The sequence below is a fragment of the Balearica regulorum genome, chromosome 11 (genome assembly GCF_011004875.1).
Source record: "Balearica regulorum gibbericeps isolate bBalReg1 chromosome 11, bBalReg1.pri, whole genome shotgun sequence".
Classification (NCBI taxonomy): domain Eukaryota; kingdom Metazoa; phylum Chordata; class Aves; order Gruiformes; family Gruidae; genus Balearica; species Balearica regulorum.
The window spans coordinates 18,278,025-18,300,413 of NC_046194.1; the positions used below are offsets into that span (position 1 = coordinate 18,278,025).

General features: G+C 37.3%; 1 protein-coding gene across 8 annotated transcripts; it reads left to right on the forward strand.

The window, feature by feature from the left end:
* Positions 1 to 972: 972 nt before the first annotated feature.
* Positions 973 to 22,210, forward strand: XIAP (X-linked inhibitor of apoptosis). Of its 8 annotated transcripts, XM_075763588.1 has the most exons (9): positions 973 to 1,059; positions 12,604 to 12,655; positions 13,208 to 13,513; positions 15,089 to 15,188; positions 16,148 to 16,264; positions 16,914 to 16,992; positions 17,650 to 17,683; positions 19,035 to 19,259; positions 20,616 to 20,947. In XM_075763588.1, the coding sequence occupies exons 2-9, from the start codon at positions 12,637 to 12,639 to the stop codon at positions 20,807 to 20,809; spliced, it is 1,074 nt and encodes a 357-aa protein (XP_075619703.1). In that variant the 5' UTR covers positions 973 to 1,059; positions 12,604 to 12,636; the 3' UTR covers positions 20,810 to 20,947. The 8 variants fall into 8 exon arrangements, with proteins under 8 accessions (XP_075619703.1, XP_075619696.1, XP_075619704.1 ...); XM_075763581.1 differs by having other exon boundaries at positions 12,604 to 13,513; positions 20,616 to 22,210; XM_075763589.1 differs by lacking the exon at positions 16,148 to 16,264 and having other exon boundaries at positions 20,616 to 22,210.
* The last annotated feature ends 179 nt before the right edge of the window (positions 22,211 to 22,389 follow it).

Consider the following 22,389-nt stretch of genomic DNA (forward strand, 5'->3'; position numbering starts at 1 on the left):
ATCTTGCACAAGAACCATCTTAAGTCATGAAAATGATTAGGTGATTTTGGCTACAGCTGCCAAAGAAAATAGCCCGAGGTTTCTGTCTGATTTGGTAAAATCTAGTCCAAATACATGAAGTTTATAATAGCTAGTGAGAACGCAATCTGAAGAAAGAAAAAGGCCAGTCCCTGGCAAACTTATTAATAACTAGTACTACCTGCTTTGCTTTAATATCCCTATGATTTATGAGCAAAGATTAAGAAAGAATTATAACACAGCCCAAGCTATGCTGAGAGGCATCGCCCGTAGGCATCTCACATCTTCTCTAAGTGCTCAGAAGATGAGCGACTGCTGAATGATTTCTCAATTCCCTTACACAGCCAGTTAAGCCTATAAATTTCAGAATAAATAACTGTATTGTCATGCAATCTTTCAGCCCAGGTGGTTCTTAAGAACCACACCTCATTTAGGTCAAACTTGTGACTTTATTAGTATCGATCCTGTCAGTTGGACGGCAACAGCATCCGTGAGAATCGCAGGGCCCGCGGGCTGCAGACCAGCCGTGTCAGGCCGACTGGGAGCTCCCCGCCGCATTGCACTGCCCTGGGCTCGACAGGTTTAAGTCAAAACAAGCCGTCATGGCGGGGAGAAGGGGTGCGAGCAAGGAGAGCGCTGGGATTAACATGCTCGAGACCAGAAACCGTCTGGAGAAGACGGTGTGAAATGAAGGGGCTGTTCGAGATTCTGAGGGAGGAGAGGGAGCCGCCGGTCCGGGTAGGCCGGGGCGCGGTGGGATCTGAGGCACTGAGGGGATGGAGACGCGAAGGACCTGAGGCGACTGAAGAGCAGGGCTGAGGCGAGGAGTGCCGGCGGCGGGCGCTGCCGCTCTGCGCTTCCCGGCCCCTGCCACTACAGGCCGCTCTCCGCCGGCGGGAGCCGGCCTGCCGCGCCCACCCCCCCCAGACCGCCAGGGGGCGCTGCTCTCTTCTGGGCGCGGAGAGGGGCCGGGGAGGCTGCCGGGAGCCGCCATTTTCTCGGCGTGCGGTGGCCACTGAGCGGTTCCTGCAGCCGGTACTGGTAAGGAGGGGGACGTGGCGCGGTGAGTTGTCAGGAGGCCGAGGTCGTGGCTGTGGGTACTCCGGGGCAGAGGGTGGGACGGGATCCCCGGCTGCCCGCTCTGGCGGCTCTCGCCGGCCCGGGCACCTCGGCGGGGCTCCCCGCGCGGGGCGGGGGGCTCGGTCCCTCCGCGCTGCCCGGGACCCTCCCGCCCCTTACGCAGGTGGTGCCGGGGGTGCCGGGGGTTGGCGGGGTCGCCGCTGTCCCTGGCCTCTCCCGGGCGGCGGTGGCGCAGGTGGCGGCGGCCGCCAGCCGGAGGAGGCGTTGCCATGGGAACGGGGGCGCGCCCGCCGGGTCACCCTGTACCGGAGCCTGCAGCCCCTCCGGGCGGGTCTGCCAACGTCCTGCCAGGCCGGGGGGGCTGCAACCTCGCCCGGAGGTACCGCCGGCCACCCCGTAGCTGCTTCGCCTGGGCTTCCCGTGGGCTCCTGGCGAGACGGGCCCAGCCGGGAGCGCTGATCTGCCTGGGGCTGCGCTGGCGGCAGTACCGCGGTCCAGCTGGGGTTTTATTAAGGCATCTCCGTTGTTCTACAGTCGTAGAGGTACTTCCAAAAAGGCCCCCAGAAATTCGGTATTAGTGTGGGCGTTCTCAGTGAAGACCTTACAAGGAGCTGCCATACCAAAAATTTATCTTACTGTTGAAAAGTCTGGCTCTGTAGTGCCTGATAAACCTTCGGAGATTTTGCAGTCAGATAACGTCTGTTGATCTGGGGTTATTTTTTGATGTGTAAGAGTGCCCTTGATAAGGCAGCTTGTCATACTGAACCACAGCTTTTCCTGGGACTACATTTTGAGTGAGTTAATAGCACGGATAAAACGTGAAGTCAGAGGGCTGCCAGCTTGAAAGTCCACAAGCGACTTTCCTCTGAGTAGAACATTCAATGTTGTGTTCTCTTTACATAAATACGAGGAAAAATTGCTATGCCCATATGCACTTTTGTGATTGTCTTTGGTACTTTAGACATATATGAATAGTGTCTTGTCTCCCCTTGCCTGCTCTTTTTTCTTTTTTTTTTTTTTTTAATAGACCCATCACTTTCTGGAATGCTCTTTCTGCATCTTGTTAATAAAAATGCATCTTTTAAATTTTTTTATTTTTTTAGTTTTTCTACAGTAAGAATTCAGTAGTTATTAAGAATTCTACAGGAAGAACTTGACTCATTTTTTTTCAGCTGTAATTCAAACTTCAAGCAGTTCTCTTTTGCATAACAGCTATGTATTTATGCTGCTATATTTCTCTTTAACAGTTCAGTGTATTTATGTACTGTTGTCTATCTGATGCTCCCATCTTCCTGACAGAAGCCCTATAATATGTGTAAGAACTATTTTTAGTCTTGGTAGTTTCTGTCATTTTAACTGTTATTAATCTGCATCTGCTAAAAAGTATAGATTTGTTTTTGAAACTGCTTCTAGATATTTTTGCAGAACTGCTTTCATTATCCCTTCATTGGCACAATCTTACATTGTGATTTCAATATTTCATATAGTTAAGTAGGAAGACTTTGTTTCTTAAATGAACACTTAGAAACTACAACATCCTTCCTTGGAAGGAAAAGCAACCAACTGGGGGGAAAAAAAATCACTTTTTTGTCCAATATTTTGTTATTCTAATACCTCAACAAAGAACAGTAGGATATACAATAACTTAATCTACTCTTTGTTTATTGTTAAACAAATTTCCACGTAACAGAGAAGACAAAGGTGAAGTATTCTAAGAAAGAAAGTTTTAATGTGACGGGCTTGTTGATTAAGCGTTTATTTGGATATTTTTCATTTTCCTAAGTGCTTCAATTTGCTACCTACTTGATGGTTTTGCAATTTTCTTTGAGGCCCTCTAAAGAACACCCAACTACTTCTTTCTGTAGAAAACTTGGCACCTACAGCATTGGCCAAAAAGGGCAAAGGAACAAGTTAATGATTGTTCTGTACCTCCTCTGACCTTGCCCTTTGTAACTAGAAGCAAAAGTAAAAAATTCTGATGATGGTTGTGGTTTGGCTGTGGTTTTCTTTTGACTGCTCCCACTGATATGAGGCAGACTTGTGTTTGTTATCAGAACAGTGAGAAAATATGTGCTCATATCTCAGTTTTTGAAGTATGAAGATGGATTTAATTTCAGGTCTCTGTGTACCTGTGATAGTGCTTTTACATCTGGTACCATCCTCCCAGGGTGGGTGAGGCAGCTGCAGAGCTGCAGGCAGCTGCAGAGTTTCAGAAAATCCAATTTATAATCAGATCCAGAATTTCCTAGGAGAGAGAATGCTGGATCATTGGATCTTATTCCATCTGCTGTACAGTCTTTCTCCTTTTTGCTGTCCTCTAGTTTTTAATTCCAGGATGTTGTTTTGTTCTCTTTGGATCTTCTGGAGTCTTCCCAATCTTAGGTCCCTTGCTGGTTTCAGTAAACATCTGAATTTCAGACTTTCCCTGACCTCGGACTCTTCCGACTTTAGAATATATTTTAATTTGGATTTCTTGGCCAAAGCATACAATTTTAAAATATGGGGGTTTTTTAATCGTAGTTTTGGAGTCATGCCTTCGTAAACTATGCTGAAGGTTATGTGAAAAGGAAAATTTTTAACCTTGTCTTTTCTGCCAACAGGAATGTAAATATGGAATTTGTTCTAAAGATTGGTGGAAAATAGAGATGAAACTAGTGTCTGCTTTGAGTAATCTATTACTAAACTTGGACTGATTGGATACTAGTTTCTTAGAGACAAAACTATTTGCAATTTTTTGTTTCAGGAGTTAACAGTGTACAGTGCTGCTTTTTATTTTTCATAGCACATGATCTGTCTTGCAGAGTTATAGTCCAAAATATCCTGAACATAATGATTGAGAGTCAGACTCCAGAAATAGCAAGAATTTTGAACATGAGAAAAAGTAGCAGTGCATGAAGGTTGGAAAAAAGTAGCTGTGCGTGAAGGTTGAAAGTATGTTAAGGCTGAAGAAGGCATGCTGCAAAACTTGAATTGAATGTCACTCCTATAAGAAAATGTAATATGAAGCTGCACATATCTTACAGTTCGTGTCCTTCTCCTATGTTTTGGAGAGTTTCTTATTAAATAGAAAGGCAAGCAGAGTGTTTTCAACAGGTGCAACTTTCATGTTTCACTTTTGGTACAATATTATAATTAGAATTAATCCCCAAGTCATCCCAATTTTCTGAACAAACTTAAAATACAGAGGATAATTCAAGAGAGATTTCCAAGTTTACAAGATGAGTTTTGTGTGTATATATGTACATATATGTTTGCGTGCATTTATGTAACAATAGATATATACAAAACATTCATGCTAGTGATATCAAAGTATCATGATGCTGCTTCTGCATCAGGCTGCGTTAAATGAATGTGACTAATGAACTAAGTGGTGCTGGTGCGGTCGGGAGTATGAGCTGGGTGGAGGTGAACACCCTCACCAGTGGGTGAGGCAGGAGGTGACAGGTGCTCTGTATTTACGTGGTTTTACAACTTCTTTCTTTAGAATCCAGAAGGTTCAGCAGTTTTGCTGTGGTATTAATCATGTTACTGTAGCTAAAGTCCTGTATCCCATGTCTCCTTGATGAAAAATGCCCTCTTTTTCCATTTTTTTTTTCTACAATTACAAGTTTAAATGATTTGTAAAAGGATGTCACACTAAAAGCTGGAGCACAGCTCATACTCAGGAAAGGAGGTGCATCCCAGGGCACTGCAGGTTTTGCTAGGCATTTTTTACTATTGGCTATTCTATTTAATATACCTCCAGTGACTGGGTAATCTTTTGTTTCTTAACCAAAACAGCAGTAACTCAACTTGTAGAGGTTACATTTCTATAATGATACACTTAAATTTATAATCACAGATTTAAACTTTTTTCATTTAGCTCATCTGCTTCATAGTTGACAAAAGTAGCTTGTCATTTCTACTTTTAGGAGAGTAGGAACTGCATAGCTTGCATAGCCCCCCAAACGTTTTGGTAGGCTTTCATGGATGCAAGTATGCTTCAAATTGTATGAAGTACAACTTCCAAGCTGTTTCCTATTAGAGGAAAAAGTTCTGGAAGTTTAGCCTCAATTTCTTAAGGAAGAATTTGAATCTAAATCAAATTTCTGTTAATAATACAGTAGTTAATTAATTAAATGTCCTAAGTTAAAACATAAAAAGATATAAAATGTAGATTTTATCACTTGAATTGCATGTCTAAAATGTAACTGTATAATGTAAAAATTAAGAATCTTTTGAAAAATTGATTTTTCCAGTTCCCTCTATATGGTAGTGTTGCAGTACTGAATTTGAAGTGTATTTTCACAGTGAGTTGTGTTAAGAAGCCTTTAAGATGGGGAACAGTAGAATAATTAAGCAAAGTAAGATACTGGTAGGGGATATGGAAACAGGATGGAAAAACTAATAGGCTGATTTTCCAAAGTGTCGGAGGGGGAGGGGAGCCAGAAATGTAAAAATTACTCAATTTTTCTTTCCCTGTGATTTGACTGAAAGAATACTTACAGAATCTCAATAAGCTTAAATGGTACAATTCAAGTGACCTTGTAATTAAAAATTCATAGCTAAATCATACACAGACTTCTGTATGATTTACAGGAATATAGTGCCTTTCATGAAAAATATTTCATTATATTCCTGCTTATGCCATGAATAAAACGTTCATCTTACTGGAACTGCCACAGAAATTTGAGACTGTCAGGATTGTTCTTTTTTAATTGTTTTGTTTTGGTGGGGGGTTATTTGAAGTCTCTTGCTCTTGGTGTTGATGTTCCTGTTCTCTACTTTTATTCCCTCTTTCCACCTCTTCCTCAGTATGCTTGAGGTTTGGGTTTGGTAGGATTTTTTCTTGTTTGGTTTTGAGGATTTTTTTGGTGGGTTTTTTTTGGGTTTGTGTCATCCTGTCCCCACCTTATTTTTAGGTACTGTCATCTGTAGGCAATTCATTTCAGTGACAGCAGCTGTCAGAACTAAACCTTTGCTTTAGATAGGTTTTCCTGTGTCCAAATTAAATATGCCAACATCTTTCACACTTTGCTTTGTACTAAACACTTAGCAAGGTGTGGTGGAGCTAAAATGTTTTTCTCCAGACTCCTGGCCCTTCCTCACTTTGAATAACACTGATTTATATGTTTATTAATGGCTCTGATTGATTATGTCTTATGTTTGACTTTTGACATCTCTGTAGGACCATGTACTCAGGCTGCATCATGCCAGTGTTTTCTATAGCAGCTGGTATTTACTCCTTCTCATATGTACAGCTGAAGTTCTTCTGAAGACATTTATCTTGGAAGTTCACAAAAACAATTTTTTTTTCTCTGCCCTTGGCAGATGCAAATTTGTCCCACTCATGTACTGAGCACACTGCTGTGAAGCCATTCTTCTTGTTTATTGCTCTATTCCATACCCATATGACTTCTTCATGAAGAAAAATACACTATGAAAATCATACTCAAATGGTATGTTTCTATCGGCCTGTTTATTTCTAAGATGGAAAGTGTGTAAAAGTCTTTGTGATGGGACTCAAGAATTAGGAGGATCTGATAGCCTACTATAACCTTGAGCAGCTGACTGACTTCCTATGATGATAAACCCTGATGGGAAGCTAAGCAGGACCTGTTTGAAAAACAGACAAATGAAGCTGAGCTAATGAATTTATGTAAGCTTTGGTGCTGAATGAAAAAGGTGTTGTGTAGATACATACCCTCTTTATAAAGTAAAAAAAATGTTTTTTTAAAATGCCTATTGATACTTAGATGTAAGTATGCTAAAATTTGTAAACACTTTAAATAAATGCTATGTTTCTTGTGGTTTTAATCTTTATAAGTATGCTTTTAGTTAGCAGCATGCACCTTCCTTGATCTAATTGGAGCTGAGCAGGCACAAAGTGAAGTTCAGTGAAGTGACATATGCATAATCTGTGTGTCAGCTGGTACAGTATGTTCTGTTTGATATTTGCTTGGTGCACTACTCTCACATTTCAAAATTCAGTCAACAGCAAACACTAACATTGCTCTCATAGTCAGCATGTCAAGTAGTAGAAGCTCCGTGTTTATGTACCCTTTGGTCAGGACCACGAGGCTGTGCAAGTGGGTTTCTGACTTGGAGGTTACTGCCATGCTTGTCATGCGGAAGAATTAAAAATAACTCCTTATAATGCCAATCTGTTTTAGGATTAAGGATGGAAATAATCATGTCCAATAAAATTTACTTGAAAGAGAAAAGCGAGTTCTGTACTTTGCCTTTGAAGTATTTCAGATCTAGGTAATGCAACGATACTGTATTTTTGCATAAAATCATACCTGTTAATATTTTTAAAGCTGAAATGAACATGTTTGGCTTGCAAAACCACAGTGTACAATTCTACATTTTGAGTAAGTTAACATTTTTGCTATAAATTCTTATCTTTATTTTTTTTCTTCTGAAACGTAATCAATAGGCTACATAAATTAGTACTTTAGATTGCAAGTGGGAGGTGTCTTGTGACAAATACCTTGAGATGTTTAAAAGCAGGATTAAACTTGGCTCAGCTTCTGGAAGTCTTTAAGGCTAAAATAGGCTTTGTTTGCTCACTATGTATATAAGAAGATATTTAATGCTTCGATAATAGTTTAAAAAAATTCCTGGGTTTTATAAGTGAAGATAAACTTTAGCATTTCTGGACCTTCTACTTTTAAATCATGTGATTAATTAAATCTATGCAGAAAGGCTTAATTAACTTCCGTATGCATAAAGTATACTCTCTGAACACGGGTTTGCTGCTGGTATGTAAAGTCTTATGTACTCTGCTTAGCTGCTTTTTATGGATTTATGTTTCTTTGCCATAAACTATTCAAAAATTTACCTTCAGTTATTTTTCTTCTGCAATTAATGTTTGAATGCTGTTATGGTGCAAGATATTGTTCTAAATCATTACTCCAGTTAGTTGGAGTAAGGCAACTGTTAAAATGCCTGTGTAGAAGTACTATTCCTAAGCTAGTTCTAATTTTACACTTTGAACAATTGCTTTTAAGAGTTGTTTGAAATAGAAATAATTAAACTTGATGTTGCATTTAAAGTAGTACTAATGTTGTATTTAAAGCAGTACTTACATGGGTGAAGAGTTTGCCTCAATGCTTAATAAATATGCTAGTGTTTTCTTTCTCTTAGATAAAATTACACTGAAATGTACACCAAATATGTTTAGAGGAGCTTTAGTAAGGAAAGGGCTTTGTAATGCGGATGGAGCATTGTTACAGCTAGCAGATACCTGCGAGGGATTTGTCCTGCTTCTGTCATTGCAGTGTTTAGATGTGGTTTTGAGAGGCTTCTAGAGTGATGGTTGAATCTTTCTGCTCCGAAAGATCAAGTTTAAATAATGTGGTTGATATAATTTGAAATTGATCTGTGGCAATTGGACCTTCTGTCAGTCTTTACTGCTCTCTTGGTATGTGCTTTTCACGCTGTTTTGGTTGTGAGGACTGAGATAGATTGGTTACCTCCAGAGAATCCAAATGTGGTAGATATTTTGGTTATTGCCATGTTGAGGACATAATTTTTTTTTTTAACCTGCTGTGTTAACAGCAGGAGTATTGAAGTATTCATAGCACCGTAGAAAAAACTGTTTGAAAGAATAAAGGCGCTAATTTCAGTGTTCTGAGTGATGAATGCATTATGGTATAGGGGTTTTTAGTTTTATCCTAATGCTTATTTCCAATTATATTTTCCCTCAATTGTTAGAACTTCCAGTACAGTACATAGAGATTATTTTTTTTTTTCTGCTTCAGATACTGCTGTTTGATCTGGCTGAAAAGCACTATCCTGTGATTTCCATTGCAGTTGAGGGTGGTACAGATACTGAATTTTAGGTAGTTCTGTTAGTTTATTTTTGCCTGGCATTCACAGGTAATTAAAAGTAATCAATAAAACCGAGAACATATTGGTTAATTGAATAGCATCTCCATCCTGATTTCTAGTATTTCAGTTTAGTCTTTGATCCTTTTCCTTCCCTCTTTGTGTCTTTGCTCAAGTGTTTCCTTTTCAGTTCCTAAGTGTCATTAAAACACACACATATCTTTCCAGGAAACACCAAGAGGATCAACAGAGTTAGTGGAGTAAAACTAGTACAAACTGATTTAAGTAATAGTTTAAAACTCAGGCTGTTATTTCCGTTAAGAAAGTCTGTCATATATGAGATGCACCACCTACGTGGTATTTTGAGTTCTGCAGCTGGTATTTTTAAAGGTGAGAAGTTATTTTGGGAGAAGAGGAGAAAACGCACAATTAAACATTATATGTTTATAGGCACTCTGAAAACAAAGCCTGATTTAAAAGAAGTGGTATCTTTGGAATGAAGTTATCTAAAAAGTAGATGTTTGCCAATTGCATGAAATAAATATTTTCAGAATTTTCAGCTTATTTACAAAAAAAAAAAAATGTTAAGAGGTTTCTTAATTTTTCTGATGTTGGAGGGGGAGAGTTTTAGTGAGAGAGTCCAAAAAAGGACTGCAAGATCCAGTCTTGCTCATGCAGTGTAAGTATGATTTGAAAATCATCCCTGTCAGAGGGCACTGGAGAATCTGGGCCTTACTTAAGATACAGTACTTGTTCAGATTGCTTTGGTAAAATGTCGTCTTTAGCCTATGAAAAATAATGACTTACTGTAAGCAGTGCATTCATGTTATAATGAAGGTGGCTTTATATAAATATAGATATGTATGCACCTGGTATATATTAATCTATTTTTATTCTTTATGTGTATGATACCACTGTATCAGACTTTTTTCTTTTTAAGAATGGCAGATTTTAAGATGAGTTCTGATAATGGAGCAGTTAAGTGGTGGTTAGAACGTGTAGGTAGTTTACAAGAAGTGGGGGCATGATTAATTCTGTCTCTTAACTGGTTTTTAATTTCATATATCATAGTCATCATTGTAATGTGTGGTCACCTCTTATGGCATAGGGAACAAAAAAGCACAAAACAAGGGTGATCTTTGAGTCTCCGGTAAATTCTTGAGATCTGTCAGGCTTGAACTTTGGTCTGTCTTTATCCCCAATTTCACTAAGGACGGGGAGGGCAAATTACACAGAATGGCTGAGTGGATCGTCTCTGATTTGCCGCAGTTATTTTTGTATGCAACAGATCAAAGAGGGATGTAGAAGCTCTCCTCTGATTTTAAAGTAAATATAAACCAAAAAAAGTTAATATGTAAAAGTTTAAATAGGATGAGTTGTTTTTTCACTGTTTCTGTACTAGTTTCGGTATAAATAAAAGAGAAATTAAGATATACTGTTATCGATATATTGAAAGCGTATATGTTTATTTTGTTTTTTCAATGGATGTTTAGAAAAGGAGTCTCTGAAGGATGTGAGGTAGGCTTTGTTTAGCTTCTTGAAGAAACTGTTTTAGGCATGCAGATAAGAAAATTAGTATGCAGGTGACAGTATTTGAGTAATACAAATTATTTTATGAATGCACTGTAGTAGTAAGGATTATAGACCCATAAGGTCACTTGCGATCTTTAAAGAAACAGTCCTAGAGGATTTAAAATAAGATTTTTAAAAGGAAATAAACATGACCTTTTAAACTTTTGTTATAAAAATTGTTTTCAATATACATGTGTGTATTAAAAAATATGTGCATTGTAACAGCTTTCATGTTACCACATGTAATCACTGATTGTTTTGGGGGGTTTTTTTGCCCTTCAAAGTCAAAACAAGCATATAGGTCAGATTTGTAGGTCAGTCAATGTAATTTATTCAGAAGCTATTTTTGAATGTGCTAAGCTAAAACAGAAAACCACAGTGTAATTTATAGTGTCACTACATTAGTCACGACCTGACTTACAGAAAGAATTAAAGCTGGTGCTCAGAAGTAGTCTTATATCCATGATTACATGAAGCAAGCGTGCTTGGTCTCTAACGTCATATTTTCTCAGCCTGCTTATAGGTTAATTATCTTTGTCATCTTGGCAAAGGATGCAGCCATCCTGCAATGCGTAGTCATTTTAATTTTGCCCTTCCCCTTCTGAACTTTATAAAAGGTTTTGTCCTTCCTGTAGAAGCTAAATCTGATATTATATAAGCAGTTATTATAATTGTAACATCTGCATTGATGTTACAGAAAGTATAATCAATATTAATGCAGGTGTTGAGGACGCTAAGTTTTTGCCTGATGGCCTACCTTATAAAGGTGAGGACTGGATATAGATACATTTCAGGGTTCATACAGAAAATGGAAGAGGACACTTGTTCAAATAAATACATATTCTGTTCTTCCTTGTATGCATTTCTTTTTGTAAATTGCTGAATTATTATTGCTTTGTGTTAAGAAGTCCATTTGGGCAGTCTCATCATAATTTAATTTACCACTTAATAAAGGAGTTTGAGATGTCTGTCAGCAGTAGCCTGTGTTTTAACCCAAGAGTTTCTAAGTCAATACTATCACTGCACTTGTCAGGACAACAGATAAATTTTTTACTGTGCTCTGACTTCATCTGTCTTGGGACGAAGGTGATGACTGTGTCAGTTTGTGGTTCTTGCACAGCACCTGTGAGAACAGAGTTGCTTGCTTTCATCCTCGTCAAAGAAGGGGCTCACCTGAGTGGTCTTAGCAGCCTTCCGGCGCAGGAAGGTGCGGGGCAGGGCTAGCAGTCGGTACTCGCCCTGGAAAAGCGTAGGCAGGAATAGGAATGTGGGACAGGTAGTAAGGAGAATGGCATTCCTTCGGGGAGGAAAAGCTGAGGTGATGGCAGAGGCACAGGAGCTTGGGATAGAGCGTGTAAGCAGGGCATGGGAAAGTGGAAGCAGCATGCTGGGCATGAACGCTAGTGCTGGGTAGGCAGACACACTGAGCTTACAAGCAGAACACAGCGCTTCAGTAAAATGCCCCAGTGAAGCATCTAATAGTTTACTTCACAAGGTATTTTGCTAAGACGAAAACTGAGATGTATGTCTTTACAATATAACACAAGTCCAAAGGCTTTTTTCTTTTTAATGATCGTTTTACCAGTTGATACCCGTCTGTAATGGGCATGGGGTGGTCATGGCCTTCGTTTGGGGAAAAATAAAGATAGTTGTGTTTCAGACCTGGGTTGCAAAATCTTACAAATGTGGTCTGGCTTAGATCAGTATTTTAAATTCAGTAACTTTGTATTTCAGGCTTGGAAGCCCTTTGGCAGGGTTTTGCCCAGAGCTTTTGTTAAGTATTTTGTTGATTTCATTCTTGCAATGTTTGTTTGTTAACAAGTAGAACATACTTTTAAAGTTATAAATGTGTAAACCTGTGTGTTTTCCAGGTAAATTTTTATTGGTTTGTAAAATTTCATGATCTTCCTGCCTGCCTTTACAGATTTGTTTTGTGGTTTTTTTTTTTTTTTTTAAATAATGTTCTGGTGTTTGCCTCTGCATAGCAGGGGTGGCAGGGAAGGAAGAACCATTATTTTAATGCATAAAGATGGCTAGTTTCATTTAGCCAGTTTTCAGGCTTGCATATGCGTGTGATCTATTCTTCTGTCTGTGAAATTAAAACATTTATTCTTTGTTTAGGAAATCTGAAAGGAGAGCCATCCTTATGAAGAGATGATGTGTAATGTCCCAAGTAATTTGGAAGCTTGTGCCACTCCAGACACTGACCATGACCAGGACTGGGCACAAGAACACTACCGACTAGGAACTTTTGTTGAATTTCCACTTGACTGTCCGGTTTCGGCATCAGCACTAGCACGAGCTGGCTTTGTTTATACTGGAGAAGGTGACAAAGTGAAGTGCTTCAGTTGCCATAGGACTATTGAAGGATGGGCGCCTGGGGATTCTGCAGTTGAGAGACACAAAAACCTTTCTCCAAATTGCAAATTTATTACTGAATCTACTTCTCTGGAAAATAATGTACATCCTCTCCCCCAGAACTACCAGCATAGAACTGAAAACGGTTCCAGCAATTCAACCCTCCCGTGTACTCTGGCTGACCCATCTGATCTGGAGGCAGATTACCTTTTGAGAACTAGACAGGTTGTGGATATGTCAGATAATTTGTATCCTAAAAACCCTGCCATGTGCAGCGAAGAGACGAGATTAAAGTCTTTTCACAACTGGCCACTCAACAGCCAGTTGACACCACAGGAATTAGCTAATGCTGGATTCTATTATACAGGTGTTGGTGATGAAGTGGCATGCTTTTGTTGTGGTGGAAAACTAAAAAAGTGGGAACCCAGTGACAGAGCTTGGTCAGAACACAAGAGGCATTTTCCCAAATGCCTTTTTGTCCTGGGCCGGGATGTTGGAAATATTCCAAGTGAATCTATTCCAGCTGAGTTTGGGACAAGTGGTGGTCTGAACAATGCACAGCATCCAAGGAATCCATCGATGGCAAAATATGGAAGACGTTTACAAACATTTTTCACTTGGATATATCCTGTCGACAAGGAGCAACTTGCTGCAGCTGGGTTCTATAGCATAGGTGAGCCAGACCTTAAAATGGCTAATATCTTTACAAAGAAATTTTATATGAGTGTCTTGTTATGAAAAACTAAGCATTTTGTTATTCTAATATGGAATGATTTGCCAGAATTTCTTTACTCTGTAAACTACTTTTCATAGTTATTGTGTAAAATGATATACATTAGATCAAGTATTTTTAATAGCAAAGTATAAACTTGGTCATAAATTCATTTTTAGCAGTAAAACATTAAAGTGTGTTTTCCTTGCCTACTAAAACCCTCATGATACATCTCTCACAATGACAATGAATGAAGTTAATATTTTTTTTTTTAAATGAAGTGCTGTCCTCCAGATATCTACCTTAGGTCTAAGGAGTGGGCCAGTGTCCCGTACAGAAGCCTGTGAACAAGACGATCCAGGTTGTGTGCCATTTTGTTTAGTTAACACGTTTGCATTGTCACAGCATTTGGACACTCGAAACTATGGCAAATGCCATTACTACCTACTGTAAAAGCTTCATGGAGACAGGGACTCTAGTGGAAGAGCTTTTACTGTTAGACATGTAGTGTGTGACTTGGATAAGACTCCGTTTGTGCATTGGTTTCCCAATTAGATTGAATCACACAGTGCTGTTAAAGCTCTTTGAAATTCTTCACCGAGAGATGCTGTATGAGTGCAAAGTGTTGCTATTATTAGGTCACAAAGAAAAGGGGATTATCCAGGATAATTTCTTGCTCTCATCTTAATTGGTTTCTTTCTTAGTAGCTCTCAGAAGAACTTTTTAATCTGATCCCATTTGTTCTACTTGTGGCCATAAATAAAACCTTTGATATATCCTTGTATGGGTGATATATGGGCAATATTTGTACCCAGTAGAACTGTTTGTATTGATTTATTTTTGGATTCCTAAAAGTACCTAGCTTCTCACAGCCAAAGTGAGGCCTGCAGTGTGTAGGTGTACTAAGGGGCACCGGCTTATCAGATGTGATGGCTGTTCAAGTGACTTCTATGAAAAGTGTTTCCTGTGGCCTGAGAATGATTTAGCTCTGTAGGAAAAATCTATCCATGCCTCCTCTCATTTCCATAAACACAATATCTAAGTAGTTTCTGGCGCAGTCTTTGATTGCAGTAGGCATAGTGCTAGAACAGACAGAATGCAATTTCTCCTAACATCTCCTCAGTTGGCTATACTCCTGTATAGAGCCCATTAATCTTAATGGTGAAATGGAGGACCAAAAAGGCACATAAAGATCCTTAATGCTTTGTGGTAGACTACTTCATGGCTTGTTTACCAGTGAATTGAGCTATTTGATAATAGATTATTTTTAGCTTTTGTTTTTTATCTGTATAATTACTTGCTGAAATAAAATTCAGGAATATTTCATGTGACTTATTTTTTTAAGCTCAGGTTTCTCCTGAACATTTGTTTCAAATTGTATGTATTGTGTCCTCCTTTAAAACCGAGTTCTTTTTAGTTACAATTGCTAATCAATAAAATAAATGGCTTTTTTTCTTAATAATGTCACTTTTTAGTTGAAAACTTATTGTTATGCCTACTAGAAGTATGTAACTTTATTCTTGTGTGTTTCCTCAGGTAATGGTGATCATGTTGTGTGTTTCCACTGTGGTGGTGGATTGCAACAATGGAAGAAAAACGAAGACCCGTGGGATCAACATGCCAAATGGTTTCCTGGGTAAGGTATTTTTACTGGTTTCTTGTTGCATGTCTGAGTCTTATTTACAGTATACTACATTGTAATGACAGCATACTAATAAAGGTTTCAGAAGGTTGCCTATGGCTTAACATTCCTTAGATTTATGAAGATAACTTTTTTGTTGCCCTTCTCCATTTCCTTGTCCTTCGTTTTTGTCACGTAGGCACCAAAGGATTATCAGTTGTCTTCCATGGTTTATATTTTTTCTTTTCAATAAGTAGAAAAGATTTTAAGGAATTTTTTGCTCCTTATTGTTGTTGTTCCATCTGTTCTACCTTCTGTAGTCCTGTATAATCATCAACATATGCTTTAAAGTTATATTGGAGGCCTCAAATTAACCTAATGTCGTCTTTGAGAGATAGGAGGGTGGGAAAAAGAACTAAATCTCAAGAGGCTGAGGGCACAACTAACTCATTAGAGGTGATCGGGCTGAAAGGTTGCCCTGAAATTGCACCTTCTGAATAACTTTTAAGTCAGTGTTGTTTGTGTGTCAGCTTGTTTGTAGGAATTATTAAAGGGAAGAGAAAATTTGTGTGTCTGGACTTAACCGATGTCTCAGCAGACTTGTGAATACGTATCTGATTGTTTTTTTCATCGTTATTCAAGTGCTGCATTCTAATTGTTATTTTACTAGCTTCATACATACCAAAGTTAGTCATTTTTGTATCCTGACATAAGTTACAAAAATTCTGTTATGGTGCAAACAAGCCTGCAGTGGTATTGAATTCAAAGCATACTTCTGCATAATTTTAAAGGATTGAGGATTCCAGACCCAGAAGTAGTTTTCAGAAAGATTTCCAATTTTGTCTAGAATCTATCTTGAGGATAGGAAGAATAGTACATGACTTACAGGTACATGACTTACAGGTACATGACTTACAGGTACATGACTTACAGGTACATGACTTACAGGTACATGACTTACATGTTTCTTACAGGTGGATAAAAGCTGTCCAAAGACTGACTTACTCGTATAACATTGATTTTATCAACGTCTTTTATGTGTTAACTGCCAAATTTGTCCTCTGTGGTGGAAGGCTCTCTGGAAGCTGGAAGTTAGTATTTATGTATTAGTTGATCCATTTTTCAATAGTGGTACAGGCAACGTTTAATTATTAGTCTCTGCCACTTGAAAGACATGCCATTCCAAGTCCTTGGCTTGGTGCAGTGAATGGTTAAGACAGATTTACTTGCTACGTTTCACTCCTGTTTTTATATGGGTATGATTTTGGTTTAGTTTGCTTAAATTATGTCAGAATTTATTGCTTCCTCTCAGATCACTAACAGTTTTTGTTAATAGAATAGTTTGTTAATAGAAAATAGTGAAAGAAAGCACGTAAGGCACCTATCTGAGCAGGACTGCTTTTCTTTGATTGCAAAATTCTAAAAGAACCAACATTTTAACCTTTTGTTTGTTTTTCATTGGAGTCTTTACTTCTGTAAACCTGTGGCATCAGCTGTCACGGCCAACAAGTCTTAGGTTTCTGTTTCAACAGAAATGTGAAAAAGATAAGGACTGCTGAAGTGATTAAGATGTTTTTAGAAATATTCAAATGACATTACTGATGTTGACTAAACATTTAGAGGTTTCAAATGCAAGCATTCTGTATGATGTGGGAAACATACTGAAGCTTTCCAAAGTTATGTGGTCAATTTGTTTGCTGCTTATGCAGTTTTATTATAACTAAATATTTTTATTTATAGGTGCGGATTTGTGAGAAAAGAAAAGGGGCTAGAATTTATAAATAATGTTCACTTAAGAGATGGATGTAGGGATTCAACAGTAAGTGTCTTGCTTATCAAATATTTTGTTAATATAGAAAATAGTCTTAACATAACTTTCTTATGACGTTACTCTTCTAATTATCTGCATATCATTTAGTCCTCCTGCTGCTTCTCTCATTGGCAGAAAGTGAATGACATTGAAGTATGTTTTGGTTCTGTCATTTAGGATTTTTAGATCTCACAGTTCTCCTTAGTTGGGTTATGGATCACAGGTAGGGTACCCTGTATATGTTGTGTTTGGTACTGAACAAGTGTTGGGTTTTTTATAGCCTGGGAGCCTGAGGTTTATGATGAATAATTTCCTTATTCAAGTGTAGTAGATAATTTTTCTTTTCTTGTTGGTAGAGTATTGTTAAACTTGTATGCAGTCACTAAAAAAGTAAAACCATAAAAAAACGTGTTATTGTAGAATTATTTGATAGACTTAAGAATCATGTAAATATGATTATAGCAAAGATGTGTTAAAATGAAAATTTAAAACAATATGAAAGACTTAACAAAACAGTGATCCCTTTGGAGTTGTTCAGAGCAGATTTAATAGTTTTAGTCAATAAAATAATTGAGGTCAGATAGCTATTTTCTGTCTTGTAACCCTAGAGATTTCTTTCTACCTTCTTCAGAATTGTAATTTTGTCTGTTTATATTTCACTTTCAGACAGAAGCTGCTGAAGGAACAATACTTCCTAAAGGTATCTGCTTAAAAAAACCCAAACACCATAAGAACCAACTCCCCTATTTTGGAATATCCATATTTGCGTGTATAGTAAAGGAAATAGTTAATTTTAAACATAACCCTGGTATATTTTTAAATAAAGCATGACAGACAAATTGTTGGCTGATACTTTTTTATTGCTTCATTGCTTCTAAACAGCAGAATGAATTTTATTTCTCTTAGGGGAAATCTAATCATGCTTAGATAAATACTGTAACGTAAAGATTGTAAACCATCAAAGAAGTACATATAGGACGTGGTCTTAGTTTTATAGCTACTAAGTATGCATTGAGTATTGAATTAGTAGTGCTGTGGGATGAACGTTAAAGAAATGAAACAATCGTTGATTTTCATGAGGCAGGGAGAGTGGGTCTGTTAAACAGCAAGGACTAGGAAGCTGAGAAAGCTTAAATAGCTTGTTATGTCTTCCAGTATTACACATTCCTGCAATGTTTTTCACAAATACCAAGCAATAAAAAAGACAAGACAGCTAAAGGGGTAGTAGGAAGACAGTCAAGCAGCTTCAACACAGGGAATGATAGCAGTTGCTAATAAAAGTGGTTACACAAAACCTATTTTAGAAATCTCTCACACATTGCTCATTTATGAAAGTGGAAATTAGGTTAAAAAATTTTGCTCTTTGAACAATCTTGTTAAGTAAAGAAGAAATTAGTCATTTACATGTAATAGAAGAACTGGAAATAAGACACATTGCTGACAAATCTATTAAAAAAATTACATTGAAACAAGGAAGGGTGAGGTCCAACAGACTGGAAAATGGTTTCCCAAAGTAGTGTTGTATGTTATCATGGATAGGCTTACTTGCTTGCTGATTGTGCTGTGTTTTGGTTTTGTAAATTCAAATTATTTATTGGTTTCTCTCTACATATGTATGATTTTTTTTTTCTTCCCTGAACTGAATTGGAATTCATGCAATGTTACCAAATGCTTACGTATCTATTGTGCCTTGGAATTTTGAATTAATTTCAGTTAATGTTCAGTTATGGAATTTGTGATGTTAATTATAGAAGACATTTTATTTAAGAAGTTGAAGTAGTTGATTTGAATAGCAAATCTAGGAGAGTTTCTATATTGTAAATAGATGAAGGGAGACTGGGAAAGCTAGGATGGGAGACATCGCAAATCTGCAGTTTTGGGTGTTTTGACAATGCAAGTTTTTACAACTAGCAAAATACTCAAATCGGAAATATAGTTCCTATGGCTAAATAGTTGCAAAGGTGTCTTAGAATACTGTAGTGAATACTGTCTGATAATCAGATTAATCCTTGTTAAATTGTTGTTTCTTTGTTTTTAATTTCTTGTTTTAGATCATCTCTTACAGAATCCTCTGGTACAAAGTGCCATAGACATGGGTTTCAGTTTGTCTGAGATTAGGAATACCATGGAAAAGAAATTGCAGATGTCTGGAGAAAGTCACACATCTGTTGAGGATCTGGTAGCAGACTTAAGTGCTCAAAAAGAAGATAGAAGGGAAGAAGAACCAAATGAAATCCCAGTTGAGCAAGATCAGCTTATTCGATTACAAAACCTCTGTGTGTACTTTCATATTGGCTCTTTGGTCTGTGAAATATATCTTACTGTTTTCTGTTTATTCTACCCTCTGATCCAAGTCTTACTTAAGGTGAAGTTACAGTATTGTAACTTACAATTCAAGAGATTTATTTTTGGACATCAAAAAGCTGAACAAAGAGGGTGTTAAAAATATTTGAGTAGCAGCATTTATAAATATATATAAAATAGTATTGAAACCTCAAAAGTGTATAATACTGAAATACTCATGCTTCTGGGAGAGGTTATACATGCTAACTAAAAAGCCGAAATTATTGTGATAACAACATTAAAAAAAAAAAAAAGAATATAGATGAAAATGAAACGGACACAGCAACATATTGTCAAATATTCAGTATGCTCAAAATGAAAAATCTTTGTGGGGATTATTTATTTTTCAGTATAAAATTTTGCATGGCATAGTAGCATTTTCCTTCTTGGCCAAACGACAGTGTACTTCTAGATGGTGCTTCTTTTCAATTATTTGTATTCCAGTTATTCTCAGAAAGCCATTGTGGTACGCTCTGCAAATACACCAAATCCAAGATTTCTAACTCAGGAGACTTGTATTTTAAGACAAGCGTATGGGTGAATTCATAGGGAGGGAAAAGACCATCTGGATGGCATGATAGGCAGAGATCTTAGCAGCCCAGACTTGTTAATAAGACTTTTAAGGGACATTATGGGGTAAAAAGAACTTACAATGAAGATGAACATTGTTTTTGTGGTTGGCTTTGCAGAGCTTTCCCCAAGTGGCAGGGGAAGGCTTTCGAAGTTTGCATTTTCAAATGGGGCATACTGGAATAACAAAGAGCTCATGTACAATGCAAAATCGATCCTGTATTAGAAAATTTTAAGCTTTTGAAATATGGGCATTTTGAAAATGGGGGGCAGGGAAGGAAATCACATCCTCATAATTTTCAGTGGGGGGACACTCTGGGGGGGGAAAATATCCAGATTACTTCACCAGTATCAATGAGCCTTTCTTTTACCTTCTGTACAAGTTTTGGGAAAGCTGTCAATGGGAAGTCTGTGAAAAGAATGGTTCGTGATTGAAATATGCATATCCTAAATTCTATGGATATTTCAAGCTCTTGCAAATATAAATAGCTGAATTCCCTGCTTGTGTTGGCCTGGGAGATGTAATGAGATGAGACAGGAAAAAAGTAAGGAGGATTCCATGCTGTAGCTTGGTTTTCTCCATCTTGTAATTTTTTTAAAGGTGTGACCTCTAAATCATATGAAGAAAACCTTGTCCTTGTGTGTAAAGAAAAAAAACCCCAGAGATTCAATGGTATTAAGTATGTTAACTTCTTTTTTTGTGTGTTTATTTTCCTCAGATCTTAGTACTGAAGAGAAGTTAAGACGCTTGCAGGAAGAAAAGCTTTGTAAAATCTGTATGGCTAGAGACATATCAGTCGTCCTCATTCCCTGTGGTCACCTAGTTACCTGTAAGGAATGTGCTCAAGGACTTAATGAATGCCCTCTGTGTCGTACAAATATTGTGAAAAGACAGGAAATTTTTATGTATTAGTGAAATATACAGTGTGTGAATGCAAATGTTTCCTGCTTTATTGCTTTATGTGTAATGTAACGTAAAAAATGTAGTTAATTCCAGGATGTAATCATATGGCAGTATTTAGATTTCTCTGCTGTCAAACTCTACATACATTTTAACACTTTAAAAATTATTTTCCTTAAGTGAATTTTTTGTATGTAAAAACCAATATAGAAACCAATATGTATGTAAAAACCAGTATTGAAAGGCAAATATTTATATTCTGTAACTTCATAGACCTGATTTGGCAAAGCTTTATTTATGTGATCATTCCTTTGCTTCACTTTGGAAGTGAAGGTTATGCAAATAGACTTGTATAAAGAGTTAGGCTCTATATAAAATTTGTAAATAGGTAAATTAATTTAAAAATGTATTATATACATGTATATTATATCTGAGATTTTAGCTTCTCCAAAACATTACGTAAGATTGAAAACGTCTTATTTCTGGGACCTTGGATGTGACATAATTCAGAGAATATGCGTAAACCTGCTGCTGAAAGATTTCACCTTAGGTTTGCTACTGCTACTTTGTAAGTTGGTCTGGTTTGATACATAATTCGTCTCTCCCCAGTTTGTTTTGTTTTCTGGTTTGGATGTATAAATTGGCTTCAGTAAACTGGTTTTAGCCGTCCATTTTTCACAAAAATCCCTCTGTATGTGAAATGTACATCAATTTCTTAAGAGAACTCAACAGAAATGAAGGAGATTTTACGTACATCGTGCCCTTCATGAAAGGAGCGGTCTCATTTTAAAATCACCCCCCTATAGAAAAAGGTGCTCATTGTTTGATTTTCTTTTCTTGTGTTTTTGAACAGTTAGCATTATCCTAAGTAATTTTTCTGCTAATACGTTGCAGTGCTTCTGTTTGTCTGTTTTTTCATAAGAGAAGATGAAACTCTCTCCATGAAAATGCTTGCTTTTATTTTTTTATAATTCACCAGTAATGTTAGAAATCTTTAGTTTTTGTTCTTGTCAGTTTGAGGCATTTAAATTCAAAAGTTAAGAACTATTCTAGTGAGATTCACCTTAAAATACTTAAACTATTTCTTACTGGACTGATCCTCTGTTCTCCAATTAAAAATGCATCACAGCTTTGTATTTAAGTATAGCTGGTTTACGATCACTCTACTTAATTATGTGACTTCCTTATTTTGCGGAGCTACTAATGTGTTCTGTGTATATATTTTTATCTTTGAGTGCTACACACTAATAGATTTAGAATATAGAATAAACAGAATATAGTTTTTCACATGATAAAAGTTTTCAATCCAATAAACAGAAATGTAATGTCTACTTTCTCTATTTTTTTATACATGTGCTGTGATTATATGCCGGTGTAATGTTATGATTATTTAAAATAAACTGCAACCCACTTGATCCTTGATCAGCATATTTGATTCTGACATGCAAAAAAAAAAAATCATAACAGAAGGTTGCTTTCTGTGGCTTTTTTGTTTTGTAACTCAACCGTTACTAATTTAACCTGAGTGTTATTAAGGATAACATATATTTTAATTGGAGAGGAAATAAAATACATTGTTTGTATAAATTGAA